We start from the raw sequence: 19,908 nt of genomic DNA, 5'->3' as shown, positions 1-19,908 counted from the left end.
GTTGATTTGAAGAGAAAGCCAAGGTTGGGGTGGAAAGGATGGGATTTAATAATTGTCTTCGTGTATAGGAAGGGTTTTTTTTTTTTGAGGACTCTGACCTGTTATTCTTCATGGTCCCATATGTCCAACCAAAAAAGTTCTTAAAGGTGGAGGGAAGGGGCTGGACTGATGATGATAAGAATATTAAGCACTATTGCCTGCCAAACGCTACTTGAGCACCAGGGTAGATACAAGATAATCAAGTTTGTCAAAGTGTCTCACATGGACCTCACAGTCTAAGTAGGAGGGAAAATAGGTATTGAACTCTCATTTGACAGATGAGGAAAACCGAAGCACAGAGAAATAGGGACCATCTCTATATGTTGCCAAATTACACTTTCCAAGTGCTTAGTACAGTGCTCTGTGCACAGTAAGTGCTCAATAAATACGATTGAATTAATGAATATTTAAGTGCTTATTATGAACCAAGCACTGAAGTAGATACAAAACAATCAAATCTGACACAATTCCTGACCCCTACAGGGCTCATGGCCTAAGCTGGAGGGCCAATAGGTATCTCACCCCCATTTTACAAATGAAGAATTTGAGGAATGTAGAAGTTAAATGGCTTGCCCAAGGTCACACATCAGGCAAGTGGCAAAGATGTGATTAGAACCCAGGTCTTATGATTCCCAGGCCCCGCTTGGTTCTACTAGGCCACGTTGCTTCTCAGTTTGCTTCTCTAGTTCCAAACCAAACACAAATGTTGGAAGAGTCTCCTATATGGAGATAAAATTTCACCTGTGCTTACATGGATGTCTGTAGAGTTTTTTCTTTTTTCCCCCTCCTAGAATGCTAGTTTTATCAGGTTCGTTCCTAATAGTACAAATTAACAGATTTTTGGAAAAATCATCTTAGTAAAAGAAACAGTACAGAATTCTGAAAACCCTTTTTAATTATTGAAGAACAATTTCCAATTCTTTTGAATAGGCCAAAGTAAAATATTTATCGCAACAAATATTTCTCTTGAAAGAGCTTACGGATTAAAATCTGTAGATGTTCAGAAGGAATTTATTAGGTTATTTCAGATGCATTTGCCGTTTAGTAGTGGAACCCAGATCGGCTCAAGTCTGTTAATTCTGTTTCTGTTTTTTAAGTTGCACTTCAAGTATTCCTTTCTGTAGTTTAATTTGTAGAAGTTGTCTTTGCCATCACATCTGCCAACTTTATTGTATTGTGCTTTCCCATGTACTTAGTACCATGCTCTCCACACTGTAAGTGTTCAATAAATACTTTTGATTGATTTGCCATCTGTAATTCAGATCATGAAGATCGTAGAAACTGCAAATACGTATTTTGTATCCCTTGTATTTACAAGCAGTCCCATGTTGTGTTGAGGAATTCCTCCTAGTTGCAGGGAAAGGGAGTTAGTGGTACTTCTTGGCACTCCTTTGCCATATCTTCTCCTTTCTCTGTTTAAAGTAGTGACTGCAGCATTTCAGTTGTTGGAATCCCAACTTCTGGTGCCAAATCTTCAAACCACTTCAGTAGCAAGTATTTTTGCCCTCAGGTTCTTGAGGTCTATGGCTTTTCAATTTCCTCAGTTAAAAGAGGGTCCTTGCAAATTGTAGAGAGCAACTTGGGAGTTGGGAGTGAATCAGAGGAACTGTTCCCATCGTTCTTCAGAATGAGTTGGACTAGAAGCTAGGAACAGCCAGAGATAAAAGTTAGTGTTTTTTACCATTCTCCTTCCCTTGACCAATATTTTTGTACCGTGTTTAGTCAAGATTCAGCATGTCAGGGATTTGATCTAGCCTGCATATCCTAGCATCCTCTGTTTAGTTTCAGCTTTGGGAGTCTGTGTGATTTTATTTCCTTTAAAGTCAAAACCAACAAATCTTTTTTCTCCATAATGGTTGAAAGATTCTCTGCTTTGCCTTAGTGCTCCTGTTGTTTTCCAACCTCACAATCTGTTTAGTTGCATGAAGTGAGAGAGAGAGAGAAAGAGAGAGAGAGAGAGAGAGAATGAGTGTGTGTGTGTGTGTAGTTTTCGTTTTGGTGGTTCTTTCTGGTTTGGGGTTTTGGTTTTTTGTTTTTCATTTCTAGTTTTTGCTTTTCCCATGGTTTTCTCCCACCTCCACAATCCCCTCATAGTCAAACTGAACCAGTAGTTTATGAAATGGGATGGGGCACAGTGGTGTCTACTGCTAATGAAGTCTTAGAGATTTCTATGTAACATTTATTACTGTAACAATCAGTGGCTGAATGTTTCTGTGATAGGAGACATTTTGCCCAAAGTGGACATCCTCACAACTTTACCTTTTAATGGGTAAGGGTAACAGCAGAGCTTAATCTTAAGTGATCTGTATTTGCAGATGCTTGTGAAATGGGAACATGTTGTGTTTATCGACTTAGGGAGAGATAGAAATACAAGAATAGTAAAACGAAAGCTTAATCTGTACTTGCAGTCTCTAGGCTCTCAAATTCATAAGCAAAATCTCCCGCATTTTTGAGAAGGTGATGTGTTTATTATTTAATTTGAGAGTGCCTTCAAGTAACTTTAACTTCAACAAACTTTAATGCTATCTGAAGACAGTTAAAGTTTTTATTGTTACAGCACCACTGCCATCCCCAAATCTACACTAGTTCCTTTTTCTAAATGCTGCAGGTTTAGAGGGTCTACTTAAGGAAGATTAAAAATTCCCACCTAATAGTGGAACTGTGTTTCAACTAGCAATATTGTAGTAGGTTCGTGAATCACAGTGCTTTTGTCAGACTAATATATGTATTGAAACACTAGCAACTTGAAGTATAGTAGCAAAACAATTAAGGGCTATAGAAAAGAACTCATAATGTTAGTAGGGTCCATTGGAAGAATTCATATGGTCGGGGAGGTGTTGAACAACTTTTTGTGTTTCCCTTAGTTCAAGCTGTCATGAGAAGTTGGAAACACCCAACCATCTGATGCAAGGGCAACAGGGTAAGCTTGGCAGTGGGATATGAGGGGAGGGAATGAGGCTCCCCGTATATTGTTTGTTAAATAGCCAAGAAGACCTAGAAGTATAATCCTCTTTGATACAGTATATTCTGTGATAATTACTAATTCACAGAGTGTTGCCATTTAGAATTTGGACTCTTCCTCCCCACTGAACTATGGGCTTTTTACTGGATGTTCAGAATGCAACAGATCTTTCACCTTTGAGCTTCGAAGGCATCTTGTGCTTTTTGTGCCATGCATTTCCAGGTAGTTTTACATATCCAGAAACATTAATTGCTAGAAGAAATTACAAGTGCTGTATAAATTAGCCTGAAGGAAGTCTGTTAATTCCCTTCATACCTTTTTATCTTTATCATAACCAACAATATTTCTTGATGAATAGAGACCCTAGAAATGACTCTGCAATTTTTCTTACTGCTGGGCAGAATTCAGTTTTTAATAACTTGAATCTCAAAAGGAGCTTAGTTGCTTTTCATTGACTTTACTTTTGATATCTTAATAATAATGATGGTATTTGTTTAGCACTTTGTGTCAGGCACTGTACTAAACACTGTGGCGGATACAAGCAAATTGAGTTGGACACAGACCCTGTCTCAGGTGGGACTGTCTCAATCCCCATTTTACAGATGAGGTAACTGTGCTCAGAGAAGTGAAGTGACTTGCCTATGGCTGGGTGCCTGGCACATAGTTAAGCACTTAACAAATACCATAATTTTCTTAAGATATGTAGCTTCAGAGCTCTGCAAGACAGACTTAAAGGAACAGAAATAGATTTGGGGAATGGTAAAATATTAAAGAGCTATGTAAATGCAGTAGCTAGATTTGACTTCCACTGATCTGAAGATAATCTTTACTTTCTCCAATATTTCATTTCAATCAATAATGAACAAATGTACAATTTCTCTTCCAAAATGAAGTAGAGTGGGTATTACAAATCTGTTCAGTGACGGAAGTAATTGAATAAGAAACAATATCCTGTTATTGTAATGTCAGTGTTGGAAAAAGATGCAAAATGAGGTTTAGTAGTCATGGGAAGGTCTATGTGGAGGACTAATAATGAATTATAGAAGAGAAAACATGCTGCTCTCTTGATAAGAGTTCTCTGTCTTGGCATTTGTATTCTATTTTTCATTCAGGACATAGGTGGCACATTTGCCTGTGTTTCACAATTCATAGAAGTAGATAAAGGCTATCTAACAGGTCATCTAAATGGAATGAATGTGTAACAGAATGGTGTTGGCCCATCAGAAGAATTGTGAAATTCAACTAAATTATGAATGGAATTATTCAACTGGATAGTTTTGTTACATGTTGTGATTTTTTTTTTTCCTCAAGGCAAACCAAAAAAGGTAGACCTTGTTCTGATCAGCATCTTGATTTGGTCTGTAAACTTTGGCTAGAGCATAATTGTTAATTCACAGAATGCTTCAGTTCATGATTTGATTTTTTTTTCCTTCCTGGATTAAATATAATCTTCATATGTTGGTCAAAATATATGTAAAAAAACTTCCACTTTTAAAATTGGAGGCATCTTGTCCTATTTATATTAGAAAAATCAGTAAAAATCACAAAGAAGAAAGTCCTAAAGTCCTTAAAAAGTTTGAGATTAATTATTTTTATGCCTTTTACTCTAGCTTTATCATAGCTGTCAATATTTTTTGATTCATAAAGTCCCTAGAAGTTAACTTGCAATTTTTCAGGATCCTGGGAAGAATTCGTTTGTTTGTTTGTGAATTGAATTTTATTGACTGTCAATGTTTCCTCTTTTATTTTGAGGAAATCTGTAGTCTCCTTGTAAAGCTCACCTGTAATCTGACATACCTTGTATTAGTAGTGACCTACAGTGCTTTCTCAAATTCTGCATCTTCAGTAATCTGAGGAATTTATGATACCTTTTATATGTGTTCTATTTGCATGATCATATACAATTAATACTGCCGACTGATGTGATTTGGTTGCATTCTTCCATGATTTATTTCCCTTTGTAATATAATTTTCCCTTTGCATGTAAGGATAGTTACTCCAGAAAGCCTAGCTTAGACATATTTCAGCAACTGCACCAAAGGATCCCTATGTGCCAGAGTCAGTTTGAAGAGGAAAGGCATTTGCCAGTGCCGATCCACAGCACCTCTGGGACAACACAGTAGTGGAGCTTGGAGTGAATCAGAACCAGGTTCTCGTGAAAGAGGCCAGTTGCTAGCTTTTAGCACCAGTGCTCAGATTTTAAAGTCCTGTTTATTTGGTAGATGCCTTTTGATGGGTTATTTCTGAAGCAGTGCTGGAGAACTCCTTAACTTGGCTGCCGCTGCACCAGAATAGCTTCTCCCGAAAAGTCATCACTGCCTCTTTGGAAAGTCAGTAGTTCTAGTGCCAGAATTGCTCTGGTAGACGATAGGAAGGTCTTAGCACTGCTCTTCCCCCAAGACTAAGATTGACCTGAGGGAATCTTCAAGATAACTTGTGACAGTAGATACTGAAACTCGCCCTAGAATGGCTGTTGAGGAAATGTTGTGGTGATGAAAGGGTACGTTGTTAATTCTAAAGTAGTGAAAATCCATTCGGTTCATGTTTGAAAAAGCGGTATTCCCCAAATCTCATGTAGGCCATCTGGTTCCTGGAATTCTTCATATTAAGATTATGGTTCATTAACCATAGTGTAGAGACTATTGTTGTGGTCCTTTTTTAAAAAATAAAACCAAATACAAAAACTGGCTAAACTACTGCAAGTCATCTAGGTTTGACATAACAGAATTGGTCTGCAAAGGAACTTTGTTGAATGAATGTTTGTAAATTTTTGATAGGCGTATTCAGGGAAATGCCTTTAGGATATCTTGTGTGTAATGGGAAAATGGGGCTTTCTGAACTCATGAGATTGGTTTTCTTCAATTTTGTAAAATAATAAGATTTTCGTGGTGCAAACTGTGCAAATAGACCACCTTTTTACAGGTTCAGTTATTACATGCTTTTTGGTCACTGGAAGAATATGTACAGGTGGTTTTTTTTTAAAAAAAAACAAACTGTGAGGAAAGAAACAAAAATAGAATCTGTGTAGAACAAGTCAACAGAATTATCTTAAGAAATAGTCTGCGAAAGTAAGCAGCCATATGAGATGTGAAAGTTTCTATAATCCACATGTGTTAGATGAGCATGTGATTACTGGGTACAACTGAAGCAAGGGCAACAGGATAAGCTTTGCGGTAGGACGTGAAGGGAGGGAATGAGGTGAGAATTACAGTGTCTGTTAAATAGCCCAGAAGGTCCAGATATAATGATGTAATGACAAAGTATGTTTTTAATGTTTTAGCAGTATATGTTACGGTGAAGCTGTTGAAAAGACCCCAAAAATTTAGCCTTTTTAGATATAAAAAGGAAAGAGAAAGATGTTATGAAATGTAAAACTGTAAATGAATAGATTGTAAAACTTAATGTTGCATTTGTGACTTTTAAAATCTTTGTAATTAAGCATATACAATAATTCATCAGGATAGGCTTCTTTGCCCTACCTCCCTCAAAAGCAATTCCCGACACCAACAAAGTGAGAAATTACTGCAGTAACAAAAACCTTATTTTGGGGTTTGTTTATTGTTGGAAGTGATCATTACAGTGTTCTAAAAGATTAGTAAGTTGAATTACAGGATTGCACTTTATTTTTAAGAGTAGCCTTTTATCATTTATTTTGGCGTGGTTTTGTAATATTTTATAATTGGCTCACTTTTTGTGTGTTCAACTTTTGAAACTTGTGTTGAATGTGTTCCATGTGAGCGTAGTTTATTTTCCCGAAAATGATTGAGGGTATCTAATTCATGAATAAAATGTGGGATAAAGTTTTTAAATCTAGGACAGAAAATTTCTGGGGACACAAGTTTACTTTAGTGACTTAATTTACTACTACATAAGTAGTAGTAATGACTTCTATTTAGAATGATATTATTACATTCTTAGATTAGATGATTATGAAGTGGATGACTACTTAGGGCAATAAGAAATGTGTATAGAATTTTTGTAATTTCTTAAAACAATTTGTATGCTAGGTGCCATTTTGAACATAAAAAGACAATCTCTCTTGGGCAGCTTACACACTAAAAACTTTGGAATTTCCAAATTGTTTCATATCAATTTTTGTTAACTTTTAAAACAGCTGATTTAGAAGAAGGTTTCAATGAACATGAACTGGAGCCTTCACCTCCCAAGGGAAAAAAGAAGAGCCGCAAAGGAAGGCCAAGAAAAACAAATTCAAAAGGGCAGTCGGAAGACACTAGATCGACCTCCTCACACGGGACAGATGAAATAGAAAGCAGTTCTTATGTAAGCACAAAAAAACCTGATCCTTGTTCCTAACAACGCTGTGAATATCAGTAACAGTTTAAGTGCCATTTAAACTGTTTAATGTCCATTCAGGATTTAAGATCATAATTAGGAACCTAAAAAAATCGTTGCTTGGAATATTCAAAGGAGAGCAGATGCTCTGGTTTTGGAAGAGTGGTACCAAAATGCAAGAGCGTGTCTTTTCCACCCACATTAGCTCCATTGCTTAATTTCCACAAAAAGCCAAGGCATGAGATAGGGAGACAAGAGAATCATGCCGTGGTGCGTCCACTGCCTTTCCAATATCCCCATAGTTAGGGTGTGTACTTGTCAAGCTGTGGGTTTAGAGACCTTGTTATCTTGAGAGTAATAGAATGGGCTGCTGGCATGAACTAGACAACAGTGGGTGGTGATGGCGGTAGTTGTTGAGCTTTAGTAGTAAATCTCCCCTCTCCCAATGCTTTCTCCTGTTTCATCTTTTCACCCTTCTTTGCCTCACTTCCCCCTTCCCCTTACTATTTACTTAGTTACTTACTTTATTTCTTTATTTATTTCTTTATTTATTGCTTTTAGAGAGATAGATCACCACACAGAAGCAGTCCCAGTGATCCAAGGCCTAAGTGTGGATTCTGTCATGTAGGTGAAGAAGAAAATGAAGCCAGGGGAAAGCTTCATATATTTAATGCGAAGAAGGCAGCAGCACATTACAAGTGCATGGTAAGCATAGTTTATTTTAATTTAGTTTTTATCTTTGAGATCAGTAAATCCAGTAAACTCTAAAGTCATCTCCATTTTTGAATGAGAAGTATTTGTATGCTGAGTTATTTACAGTAAGAATGCGGACATTTTGCCTACAACATGGTAGATGTGTTCTAGCAAACCCCCATTGTCCTCCAAAAGTCATATTGTATCAACAGTTGTTTAGATGGGACACAAGAGTTGGGGGACCGTGGGTTGAAAACAGTTGAAGCAGTACCTAGTTTTTGTAAAACGTTCTTGCAAAGCAGTATGTTAAGGAAATCTCAGTGTCTGACTGTGAACCTGCACATGAGCTATTTTCACCAACATGACATTCTGTATCCAGACAGACTTGCTTTGGCAGGCAAGCATTTCCTAACTCACAGATAACATTCTAATGGTATTTACTGAGGGCTTATGATGTGCATAGCACTGTACTAAGCACTTGGGGAAGAACCTAAAAACAGAGTGAATATATACATTCTGGTAGAACGGGGTATACATGGCTTCTGTCACACCAACTGAAATTCCCAAGGATTGTAGAATACTAAAAAGCCTCAAAGTTATTTTTAGCGTAGAACCCATCCCCAGATCAGAAACAGCCCAGTTCTGTGGGCTGAAGGAGAAGAAATGTAGCTCCTTCCAATTCCCAGAACTTAGTGGACATGACAGCAGGAACCTATTTCTGACCTCAGGGATCAGAAATGGAACCCAGCCCTCCCAGCTCTAAATCATTTATTCAGTGACTAAGCCTTAAAATGTGGGAACAGGAAGTTCCTTGTCTTACCAGCTCTATAGTATTGTGCTTTCCCAAGTGCTTAGTGGTATTTGTTAAGCGCTTACTGTGTGCCAGCACTGTACTAAATTCTGGGATAGATAGAGGCTGATCTGGTTGGACACAGTACCTGTCCCCCACAGGGTCACAGTCTTTAACTCCATTTTACAAATGAGGTAATTGAGTCACAGAGAAGTTAAGTGACTTGTCCAAGGTCATGCAACAGACAAGTGGCAGAGCCGAGATTCGAGCCCACGTCCTTCTAGCTACCAGGCCCATGCTCTATCCACTAGACTGCTCTGCTTCTCGTGGTGCAGTGTCTACACACTGTAAGCACACAGTAGCATTGATTGATTGTAAGGGGTCTCCCCAAACCCTCTTTTGGGTGCCACAAGTTGACTGGGTTTTGTCCAAATCTATAGTCTTTCAGCACACCTAAGGTATTTTCTGTTTTAATGGATTTATCTTCTTCTAGCTGTTCTCTTCTGGCACAGTTCAACTCACAACAACATCAAGGGCAGAATTTGGAGACTTTGATATTAAAACAGTTCTTCAGGAGATTAAACGGGGGAAAAGAATGGTATGTAATTATATATTAACATTGTACTGCTGACCCTCTGAGCTGTTTATCTTTCTGTACCTATTTAAAGCAATTTCAAATTTATTCAGAAGTGAAAAGTAGAATAAAAAGTGTCAGCTATTTTAACAAAATAATTCTTAATTAAACACTATATTTTGACCCGTTTGAGAGTCTAATAAGAGAATGTTGTACACTTTTTCCTTTTTGCAAAACTCCTGTACTTATTACAGTGAGTAAGGGGTTGCTTTGATTATTTCAGCTTGTCAGTATCCTTACCCACTAGGAATTTGATACACCCGTAGGGGACAGTGTCAAATTATTTAGTCTTTCTTAAAGGAAGATAAGTACCCTGACATTAATTATCTCAGAAAATGCCTTTTTAGTGTACATAAAACAATTGCATGGCTCTTGAGTGAGCCAGTTTTAGAGATCACTTTCTTCATGTCTGTTTTTCATCTCTCTGTTAGAAGTCTCGTAGAATGTGCTTTCACTCTATTTTAAAAAGGCATTGACATTCCTAGGGGCTCACAGTGTATCAGTAGCTTCCTTTTTTCCCCATCTGTAATCAATCCATCCATCAGTGTTATTGAGCACTTTCTATGTGTAGAGCACTGTACAAAGTGCTTGGAAGAGTACACAGTGCATCAGTTAGCAGACATGTTCTCCGCCCATAGCAAGCTTACAGTCTAGAACAATGTAAATTATAGTATTAAAATATTCAGTGGGGCACTTCTAGACCTCTCACACCCTCTCAAGTAGAGTCCCCAAATACTATAAATCTAAATCTATGTATATAAAAATGACTTAGGATGAATCTTTTAAAAATAATATATTGGTGGACAGAGCTTAAATATGACCCTTCATTTAAATTATATGTTCAGGAAAAACTTTAACTGGTATGCTTGGAGAATGAGTGCCAGTTTAAAAAACGTTCTGGAATGGTCATCACCTCTATAACTATTGAATTAAAGCCTGTATGTTTCTTACAGCTCAGTCTTTCACTTGCCTTTCCATTTCTTTGAATCATTTTAATTGACTTAATAGTGCTTAAAGCCCATTTCAATTTAGTATTATTTAATGGCAGACCTTGTTAATTCAGGGTTTCTTTTTTTGCTGGCTAGGATGTGACAAGATAACATTTTAAAAATAAAGTAGTTTTACGTATATACGCAGCCACAAAAAAATAATTCAGTCTTTTATTCATATTTGCATTGCTGTCTGAGAAACAGTTCCCCTTTCCAGGACTAAACAGTAGAAGGACATGGAAATTGATGGGGGCGAAAGCAAAATAAGAGGGGTGTTTTGACCTTACTGCTCTTCTGTTCCCTGGTCCTGGGCACTTCACATCAGTTCCGAGGGAAAAATCTCCTTCAGCTTAGTCTGGCATGTCTTATTTTCATGGAACCAACTGAGAGCACTAAGGGGAATAGCAGCTGAGGCCTTTTTAGTCTTAATAGACTCAGAGATCCTCTGGGAAACCGCATACATCCCAGAAGTGGTTACATTTAAAATACCCTTTTTAAGTCATAGTAGGCCATCACCTTCTGATATTTGAGTTTCCAGAAAAGACTGCTTTCTAATCACATTAGCAAGAAAGCAAACCGCCGTAGTTTTTGGAGAATTTATGTCCGAGAAATGGTTATCAATGGGAGAGGGACCTCACTGAGTGAAGGTGAGCGAAAGCTTTTTGCCATTCAGATTCTTGTACCCCAGCGCTTAGAAAAGTGCTTGGCACATAGAGCGCTTAACAAATACCACCATTATTATTATTATTAGCAAAAAGTTTATTCAGTTGCATTGGGAGAGCTGTATATCTGCAGAAGAATCAACTGACTGAAAAGCCAGTAAGCATTGCTTTCCAGCTGCTGATGGTGCAGGTTAATGAAGTTCTTATAATTCAGATTTGAATGCCTTTCAGGTGAGTCAGATTGGATGCTGAAGAGGTTTAAGAACAGCAGTTTTGGAAATTATTGACTTTTTTCACTAGTTCAATTTCAAACCGTCCTCCCATCATTTTTGATCAGTGATTTTGTAACCTAATTAAATTAAGGTGATTGTCTCTTACTGTGAATTGTAGAAGTCTTCTTGGGTTGGAGGTTAACTTCTTAATAGTAATTGTACCATTATCTTATTTGAAACATGTCCTTTTCCAGGAGCTTAGTACAATACATTGCACTTTGAAAACACTCAGTAAATATCATCACTATTACTTCTACTACTTTAGTAGCTTTGTACAGAAAAAAGGCATCGTTTTTAGCTGAATTTTTTTTCTGACTTCCTAGGGTGGCAATATTTATCGGGCAGAATGAATTTATACCATCAATTTCATTATCCTCTTTTTGATTTTCAAAATAGAAGTGTACACTCTGCAGCCAGCCTGGTGCTACTATTGGATGTGAAATAAAAGCCTGTGTTAAGACTTACCATTACCACTGTGGAGTGCAAGACAAAGCTAAATATATTGAAAATATGTCACGAGGAATTTACAAGTAAGTGAGAGATGGCAATTTGTGTATGTGAGCATATGCAGTTCCCCTGCAAATACTAGCAAGCTTTCAGTAAGGCTCAAAATGAAAGGCTCATATTGTGGTCAGAACATCTGCCGAGTGTTAATTTTTAGGAGCAATGTGTAAATTTTTCTTCACATTTAGGGACTCGGGATTGGTTGCCTGCAGTTGGTTGGTTTGGGCTATATGGTTCCTCTTCCTGTCTGTAATTCATTTATTGATCACCCACTTAGTTTGGTGCACTGTGCATTTGGAATTTACGTTCTAATGGGAGAGAAAAGCACTAAAAAATATTTCCAACTAGAGTGAAAGCTAAGGAGAGTGTAAATAAGTTGAGGGTGTAAATTAGTTCACAAGTGATAAAGTTGGCTGAAAGAATGAATGGTTAAGGTTACTGGGAAATTAAATTAATCAAGGAAAGCTTGTAGAAGAGGGTGGGATTGGGAGGGTTTTGAATGTGGGGGGAGAGTTGTGCCCTCTCATGTGGAGAGGGAAGTAGTTCCAAGCCAGGTGGGCAATGTGAGTAAGGGAACAGAGTGGGCAGGTCAAGTAAAGTACCACTAGAATAATAGTTACTCTGAATTTCTTCATAAACATTCCAGGTTAGGATTTTAAACAACTTACCAAAATGGATGTATCTACCTTCAAAGTCCACCGTGGGATCTTCCCTAAAGCTTCACATTCACTAGAGTGAATGTTCAATAATATTGTATTCTGCTATTTGCAAATGAGCACACAACATCACAGCTACCTCTTGGGTGGGCCATCCCCTAGTGAAAGGAGGATGCAGGCAATTGTTCTAGACCCTCGGCTTTAGGGGGCCCTTCTCTTTTCAATTTGAATGTCTCCTTGGGCCGCGAAAATCAACAGGTTTGGGACGAAATCAGTGGCCCACAGCTTTGGCTTTAGGAAGAAGTTAGCATCCGGATCATGGTTTTAAGGAATAGAGTTACTGCACGGGTAAACAGTTCTGCCCCTTAAACCCACGTACCCTTGGGAGCGACCAACAGTTTGTTTGGACTCTGCATCCCCTTCAGGATGGCTCCATCTGTTAGCACACTTGGTAACAGTATCGTCACATTGCTGAATGTAAAGTATTGAACTCCAGAGTCAGCCCAAAGCGTAATAAGTTTTAACTGTTCAAATCTTGGTTTGAATTGAAGCTTCTCTGATGGGAGCAACAAGACTGATGACATAGGATATATCAAAAGTGGCATTTATCCAAGGAAACCCCAGACTCTCCACAGATCAACATTTTTTCGTTTAGCATTAATATTAAAAAAAAAAAAAGATTCAGAGACAACGAATTGTTGGAGTGGGTGAAACTCTAAAAATCCGTCTCCTCAGTCATTGAATTGTCCACAAGGGGGCATTCTGTAAATGATGTGTTATTAACCGAGAATCCATTTACTTCTGAACTGCATACATGCTGCAATCCTCTCTAACACCTTTCCTTAAAGAAAAATAAAAGTTAAATAGTTAGTATCGTGTGAATATTATCAAGAGGTACATAAAAGACAAGGAACTGTCCCTCTCGTCTTTTCAGTACAGCTTTTATAGACTAGATGTACACAGATTAATTAAAAACTAATCTATTGGAGAGATTTTAACACTAAAGTTTACTAATTCACCCACTGAAAAACTATTTCCAGTACATTGATTATACACTCATGCATTGCCTTACCCCCATTCAAATTCCAACATTCTCACATGCCTTAAGAATGAACTGTCAAAACAGACACTCTCTCGGATACACACATTCGGCTATAGGAGAGAATAGATGTATACAGATTAATTAAAAACTAATCTATTGGAGAGATTTTAACACTAAAGTTTACTAATTCACCCATTGAAAAACTATTTCCAGTACATTGATTATACACTCATGCATTGCCTTACCCCCATTCAAATTCGAACATTCTCACATGCCTTAAGAATGAACTGTCAAAACAGACACTCTCTCGGATACACACATTCGGCTATAGGAGAGAATAGATGTACACAGATTAATTAAAAACTAATCTATTGGAGAGATTTTAACACTAAAGTTTACTAATTCACCCATTGAAAAACTATTTCCAGTACATTGATTATACAGTCATGCATTGCCTTACTCCCATTCAAATTCCAACATTCTCACATGCCTTAAGAATGAACTGTCAAAACAGACACTCTCTCGGATACACACATTCGGCTATAGGAGAGAGAACATGCAGAAAGGTTGGGTTGGAATGGAATTCCAGGGCACCCAGAGGAATATGTTGAGATTCTGAGTGGACGTAATTGCTGTGCTGGAGCCGAGGAGAGGGAACCCAAGGCAAGATTAGCATCCGAGTCAGAAAGACCTGGCTTTTAATCCTAGCTCTGCTCTGTGATAATAATAATAATGATGGTATTTGTTAAGCGCTTACTATGTGCAAAGCACTGTTCTAAGCGCTGGGGAGGTTACAAGGTGATCAGGTTGTCCCACGGGGGGCTCACAGTTTTAATCCTCATTTTACAGATGAGGTAACTGAGGCCCAGAGAAGTTAAGTGACTCGCCCAAAGTCACACAGCTGACAGAGCCGGGATATGAACCCATGACCTCTGACTCCAAAGTCCGTGCTCTTTCCACTGAGCCACGCTGCTTGGGCAAGTCACTTCACTTCTCTGTGCCTTAGTTACCTCATCTGAAAACTGGAGATTAAGACTGTGAGTCCCATATGGGACATGCATAGGGCTGATTAATTTGAATCTACTTGGCACAGTGCCTGGTACACAGTAAGCACATAACAAATACCATTAAAAAAAAATCTGAGCACGACTTTAGGGAGGGGACAGTAACTCACTTATCCATTTTGAGGATTTTGGGCCAACTTTCTGTAGAGGCCATGCATCGGCACTCCAGGAGCTTGGTCTAGTGGTGGTTTAGTCAGGCATTTTTTGTTTTTCCTGAGAGTCAGAGGCGCCTTGGTAGTGACTTTTAGGCATGAACTCCTTGCCAGCAGGTTTGGCTTCCACTTTTCCTGGAGTTACCACTCTTTCTGGTTACTCAGGGTCCCTGGAGTTAAAGGTCCTGCTGGGTGGATGTGAATTGGAGTGGTGGTAGTCATCCCTTTTCCGTCTCTACCGTTACCCCCTAGTACCATATGTTCCTGGGGGCTTCAGTTCTTCATGGCCCTGACAGTAGAATTGGTAGCAACTGTGGCTCTTCTGCTCCTCCCCTCCACGCCAAGCCTAGGAGTGTATGGTTTTATGCTCATGATCTTCACACATTCTGTGGGGGAGCCTTTGATTAATTCTGTTGTAGGGAATTGATGTGAATGTCCACACCAAGTTATTCAGACCAATTTAGGTCACTTTGAGGATTTCCTTGTTCAGTAATGCACAGAATAAATACCTCCATGACTGCCAAAAAATTTCAGTTAAAAAAAAAAAGAGGAGAGGCTTAAAATTAGTTTTTAAAGTATTTTAATAGCCTTCTTTAGATCTGGTGAAATTGGAGTGTTCTACCAATAGATGACACACTGCAGATTGTGGAAAGATAGTGGAAAGATACCATTTAAAAGCTATTTTATGTGTTTACGTATGTATAGAGTCTAGCACATGTATATCCACCGAAAAATAAAATATTGTCATCTATTAATGACTGTCACATGTTCTAAGAGCCCAGTCATTGGTTAACTTTGTGCACGATCATTTCTTCATTATTATGTATTATTATTTTAGACTGTATTGTAAAAACCATAGTGGAAATGATGAGCGAGATGAAGAAGATGAAGAAAGAGAAAGCAAAAGCCGGGGAAAAACAGGAACTGAACATAGTAGCTTCGCTCAGCAACAGCTCAATGGAAACTAGGTATGGAAGTTAATCATCGCAGATCTGTTATGAAGATAACACATCATTCAGTACATTACTGATGTCATTAAACACAATAAGATTTTTTTAATGCTAACGCACTTAGTCAAAAGCACGTTTTTGGAGAACTGTGTAGACCTGGGAGATGTTGTTTTGTAACTTGAGCTGATTTTGTAACAGCTTTAAAGACCTCTCGATTTTATCAATTAATGTAGGTATAGTGTCCAATCTGTAAAATACTTTCCCCCACTCCCATATTCTATTTTAAATTTATAATTGTTTTCATCATCTTTTGAACAGGTTCAAGGGACAAAGTTAGAAAACTGGGAATGAATAAGACATCAGTAACTACTATTCTTTTTCACTGTTTTCTACAATCAGAGAGGGTTGGTATTTTACTGCCCAAGTCCATTATAAACTTCATTGAACTGCCTGAAATGTTCATGTGTGTGAGCCTTCAATAAGTGGCAGAGTTTTACATGTCAATATTATGTAGTTTGTAGTCTGCAGTGTCTGGAACAAAAGTTGAAACACTATTAATGATATGTACAGAGTGTCAGAAGCTAAGGCAGACATTGAAATGAAGTAAACTATATTTCTGGATTCAATAAAATTCTAAGATTTGGAATGTTTAAGTTGTTCTAGTGGATTTATGCTCAAGGGAAAGCATAAGTGAATTTTGCCTCACAACGCAGACGAGTTCGTGGTGGCAACACATTTATTGAGTAGATTGTGAATTTTGTGGTTTCTTCACACATACAAAAAATGGAGGCCAGAATTCAAGAGAGCCACCTTTTCGTTTTGAAAGCACCTGCAGAAAAGAACTTCAAAGTTGGCTAAAGCCCTTCAGTTCCTGTGGAAGTTGTTTCCACCGACCAGCATGGACTCTAGTAGCTGTTGGTCATAAGCTGTGAGCTTCAGTTCTTATGCCAAAGGGCTGTGTGCAGTTTGTTTTTCTAACCATGTTCCCCTTCCTTCTGATGGTACACCTTCTCTGTCTTCATAACTTACCAAGAACTTCTGGCAAAGCATGGTTGAACCTTAAAACTGTCCTTTGGAAATAGCAAACTCACCTCTTTAAGTGTCTGAAGGGTTACTACTCACTAAGGAATTTAGCCACCGTCTCTGAAACCCATACCTCTCAAGTGCCCTCTTCACATGTTGGTCCAAAGTATGTAAGCAGGTCTCGTGTGCTGTAGGAGTAATAACCAGTCTTTTCATAAAGCAGTATTTATTTTTGAATCTTAAGACCACTATTTTAGAAGCCGTTTCACATTCTTAATGTTTTCAGTGTTTTCTTCAATTAAAGGCAGTAGGCATACCCTACTGTTCTTCATGTAGGGGTCCGTGTTTTAAATCTGATGATCCATTAATAAAGAACATGGATCGTTAGGTTAAAGTTAGCGCAAGCCTAAGTGCTCAAATGCTTAATCTCTTTTGACACTGGCCTTTCTAGCTAGTGATAGTTTCTTCCATTTTATCTATTGAAGCACATTAGTAGATTTCTTCTCAATGAAACCAAAAAAGTGAATAGTGGTCTGCCTAAAACTACCATAGCACCTCGATCTAAAGTTAGAATAGTGACTTTTGTTTTGAATACCTACTTAATTTATTAGATTGGAAGTAAATCAGCAACCAGCGAACGGGTTGACAACTTGACTGTAGGCCGAGAAGATTAATCAACAGTTAATACAAAAACAGTCCATTTGTAACAGATGAACAATTACACTGTGCTTAAAATTATCTTGCTTTTTTACTGGTAGTATCTTAGTCACATTTGTCAGTCGTATTTTCACACAGAATGGGACTCAATGAACGTTACCATATTATTTTTTTAATTTCTTGAGGGAGAATGTAGCTTTAGTATAAGGTTGTCCGGTATGTAAAATGTTCTCTCTTTCCTCTAAACATGTCATGGATTTTTTTTAACTGTAAATACAATATTCAAAATTAAATATGACTTGAATTGCAGTGACAGATCTGTAGATAAGTTTACCAAGGTATGTGACTTTTCCCTGTTAGGAGCAGTGCTTTAGTTACTTAAATTAGCTTCAAAGTGCTTATTTTAAATTTCCTCTCACTATATGAATCACTTTTACTTTTTTTGCCACAGACTTAGCAAGCCCCGTAAAACAAAGTACCTTCGTTTCTTTGGGTTTTCTTGGTTTTGTTTTGGTTTTTTTGGACAACTACTGTACTATTTTTGATTTAAAAAAATTGAAAGGTGCTTGGGGTATTCTGGCCAATCATTGTTTAAATGAAAAAATTTGAAATACTCTGTCAGTTCCTAGATTTGGACTTAGTAATATTATGATTTTTTTGGTCTATCCTTCCCCCTTCATGCCACTAGCAACCAGAACAGCACTTTATCTTTGGTTTGCAAAACAAGTGGCAGGCTACCTATTCTCCCACTGAGGTGTGATGACTTTCTTCATTCTTTAATGCAGAAAGAAGATATTAAACTAAAGTCAAATGGAAAGTTACTTTTTGTTACAAGCTTAAAATGTTATAATTTACTCTGTCCATATGTTGTCATATATGCTGAGTAAAAGTGCCTTACAATGTAAAAATTGTATTTATGTTCCCAAGTAGCTTCATCTGCTGGGTAGTTATGTTGTGGTGTTAATATTTAGAAAAATGTACCTCAGCAGTGTATTTACTGTACATCTCTTATGTCCGTAACTGTAGTTTTAATAAGCATGGAAATGATTTGATAGGTATACATTTGCATCATTTTTTTAAAAAAAAGAACCAATACTGCCATTACGTCTTTTTATGTGTATTTTAGCTTGGAATTTTGAAGTCTGTGTCTCCCCCCCAAGCCACCCACCCCCCCCTTTTTTTTTTTTTTTGTAAAGCAGTGTAATCTTTGCAAGCGTATATTGAAGATTTTTTTCTGGAGCATTTACTGCCTTTCCAGAAATGTTAGAAATAAGGAAAGTTCTTTACAGTAGAAAGATAGGCTTGAGTTATTGTACTTTAATAAGGTCTGTTTGTTCTGGGAAAAAAAAATGGGCACGTTTTACTTTCATCTCACAATTTTAAAAGTGAAAGGTATTTCAAAAGATCTGCACCAATTTTGAGGACTTCAGGCTTGAGAATGCATCCCATGACAAGACATTAGACAGGCAAGTAATCAGTAAATCTACCACTGAATCAGTTTTTAGGTATCCATGAAACAACAGTGTAATATCAGTTACTCTCAAAAATAAAAATGAAAGTGTCCTGGTTTAATATTACTTTCCGAAAATGTTTATGTTGGATCAAGATATGCAGCTTTTGCTCTAACATTTACACTAAATGTAAAGACAAGGAATGCATAATGGGTAAAACATTCCTCTCATGTTATGTATATTTTGTTCCTGTTATATTGGCTTTATTTCCAAAATTGTAGTTTACAGTATTAGTTTCTTTTTATTGGTATTCTCGCATATATTATTAAAATAAATGAGTTATGAATTTCATATTGTAAATGTCTTTTTTTATTAAATTGTGAAGGAAAAATTAGGGCTTTCAGTTATAATGCGTTATTGACAATATCCCTTCTAGAAATGCCTTTTTTCATAAAGAGGATCTAGGTTACACCTTAACTACTAGCTTTCCAAGTGGAAGAGGGAAAATTGAAATTTGCTCTTTCAACAAAGTCCAGAATAAAGCATTTAGGAGCTACGTTATTGGCTCTGTCCTTCTGTCATCTGGAGGGTTTCAGCCGGATCCTCGGTCATGTTTTTAGACTGTGAGCCCACTGTTGGGTAGGGACTGTCTCTATATGTTGCCAACTTGTACTTCCCAAGCGTTTAGTACAGTGCTCTGCACAAAGTAAGCGCTCAAATACGATTGATGATGATGATGATGTTTGCCTGCTCCCCTCTTGCTGACGGCAATGTCGCTACCTAGCTTAAGTCGATCCCCCATACCTCACTGGTTTTTAAAAGGTATTGGAGCACAGTCAGGGAAGGGGGCTAGTGAGAGGAGGAGAAGGCCGAGCTTAGGTTGCAGGAGAGGTCAGCAAATAATAATAATAATTATGGTTTTTGCTGAGCGCTTACTATGTGCCAAGCACCGTTCTAAGCACTGAGGTAGATAACAAGGAAATCAGGTTGTCCCACGTGGACTCGCAGTCTTAATCCCCATTTTACAGATGAGGTAACCGAGGCACAGAGACGTTAAGTGACTTGCCCAAGGTCA

General features: G+C 37.7%; 1 protein-coding gene across 2 annotated transcripts in view; it reads left to right on the top strand.

The window, feature by feature from the left end:
• Positions 1-19,148, top strand: part of PHF6 (PHD finger protein 6) — a 46,115-nt gene extending 26,967 nt beyond the window's left edge. For both annotated transcript variants that reach the window (XM_038747870.1, XM_038747871.1), the window contains 6 exons: positions 7,116-7,282; positions 7,856-7,999; positions 9,271-9,375; positions 11,731-11,864; positions 15,591-15,720; positions 16,021-19,148. In XM_038747870.1, coding sequence (XP_038603798.1) covers positions 7,116-7,282; positions 7,856-7,999; positions 9,271-9,375; positions 11,731-11,864; positions 15,591-15,720 — 680 coding nt within the window. In that variant the 3' untranslated portion in view covers positions 16,021-19,148. The remainder of the gene's footprint in view (positions 1-7,115; positions 7,283-7,855; positions 8,000-9,270; positions 9,376-11,730; positions 11,865-15,590; positions 15,721-16,020) is intronic.
• The last annotated feature ends 760 nt before the right edge of the window (positions 19,149-19,908 follow it).

This window comes from Tachyglossus aculeatus, chromosome 6 (genome assembly GCF_015852505.1).
Source record: "Tachyglossus aculeatus isolate mTacAcu1 chromosome 6, mTacAcu1.pri, whole genome shotgun sequence".
NCBI lineage: Eukaryota > Metazoa > Chordata > Mammalia > Monotremata > Tachyglossidae > Tachyglossus > Tachyglossus aculeatus.
This window is presented reverse-complemented; position numbering and strand designations above follow the sequence as displayed.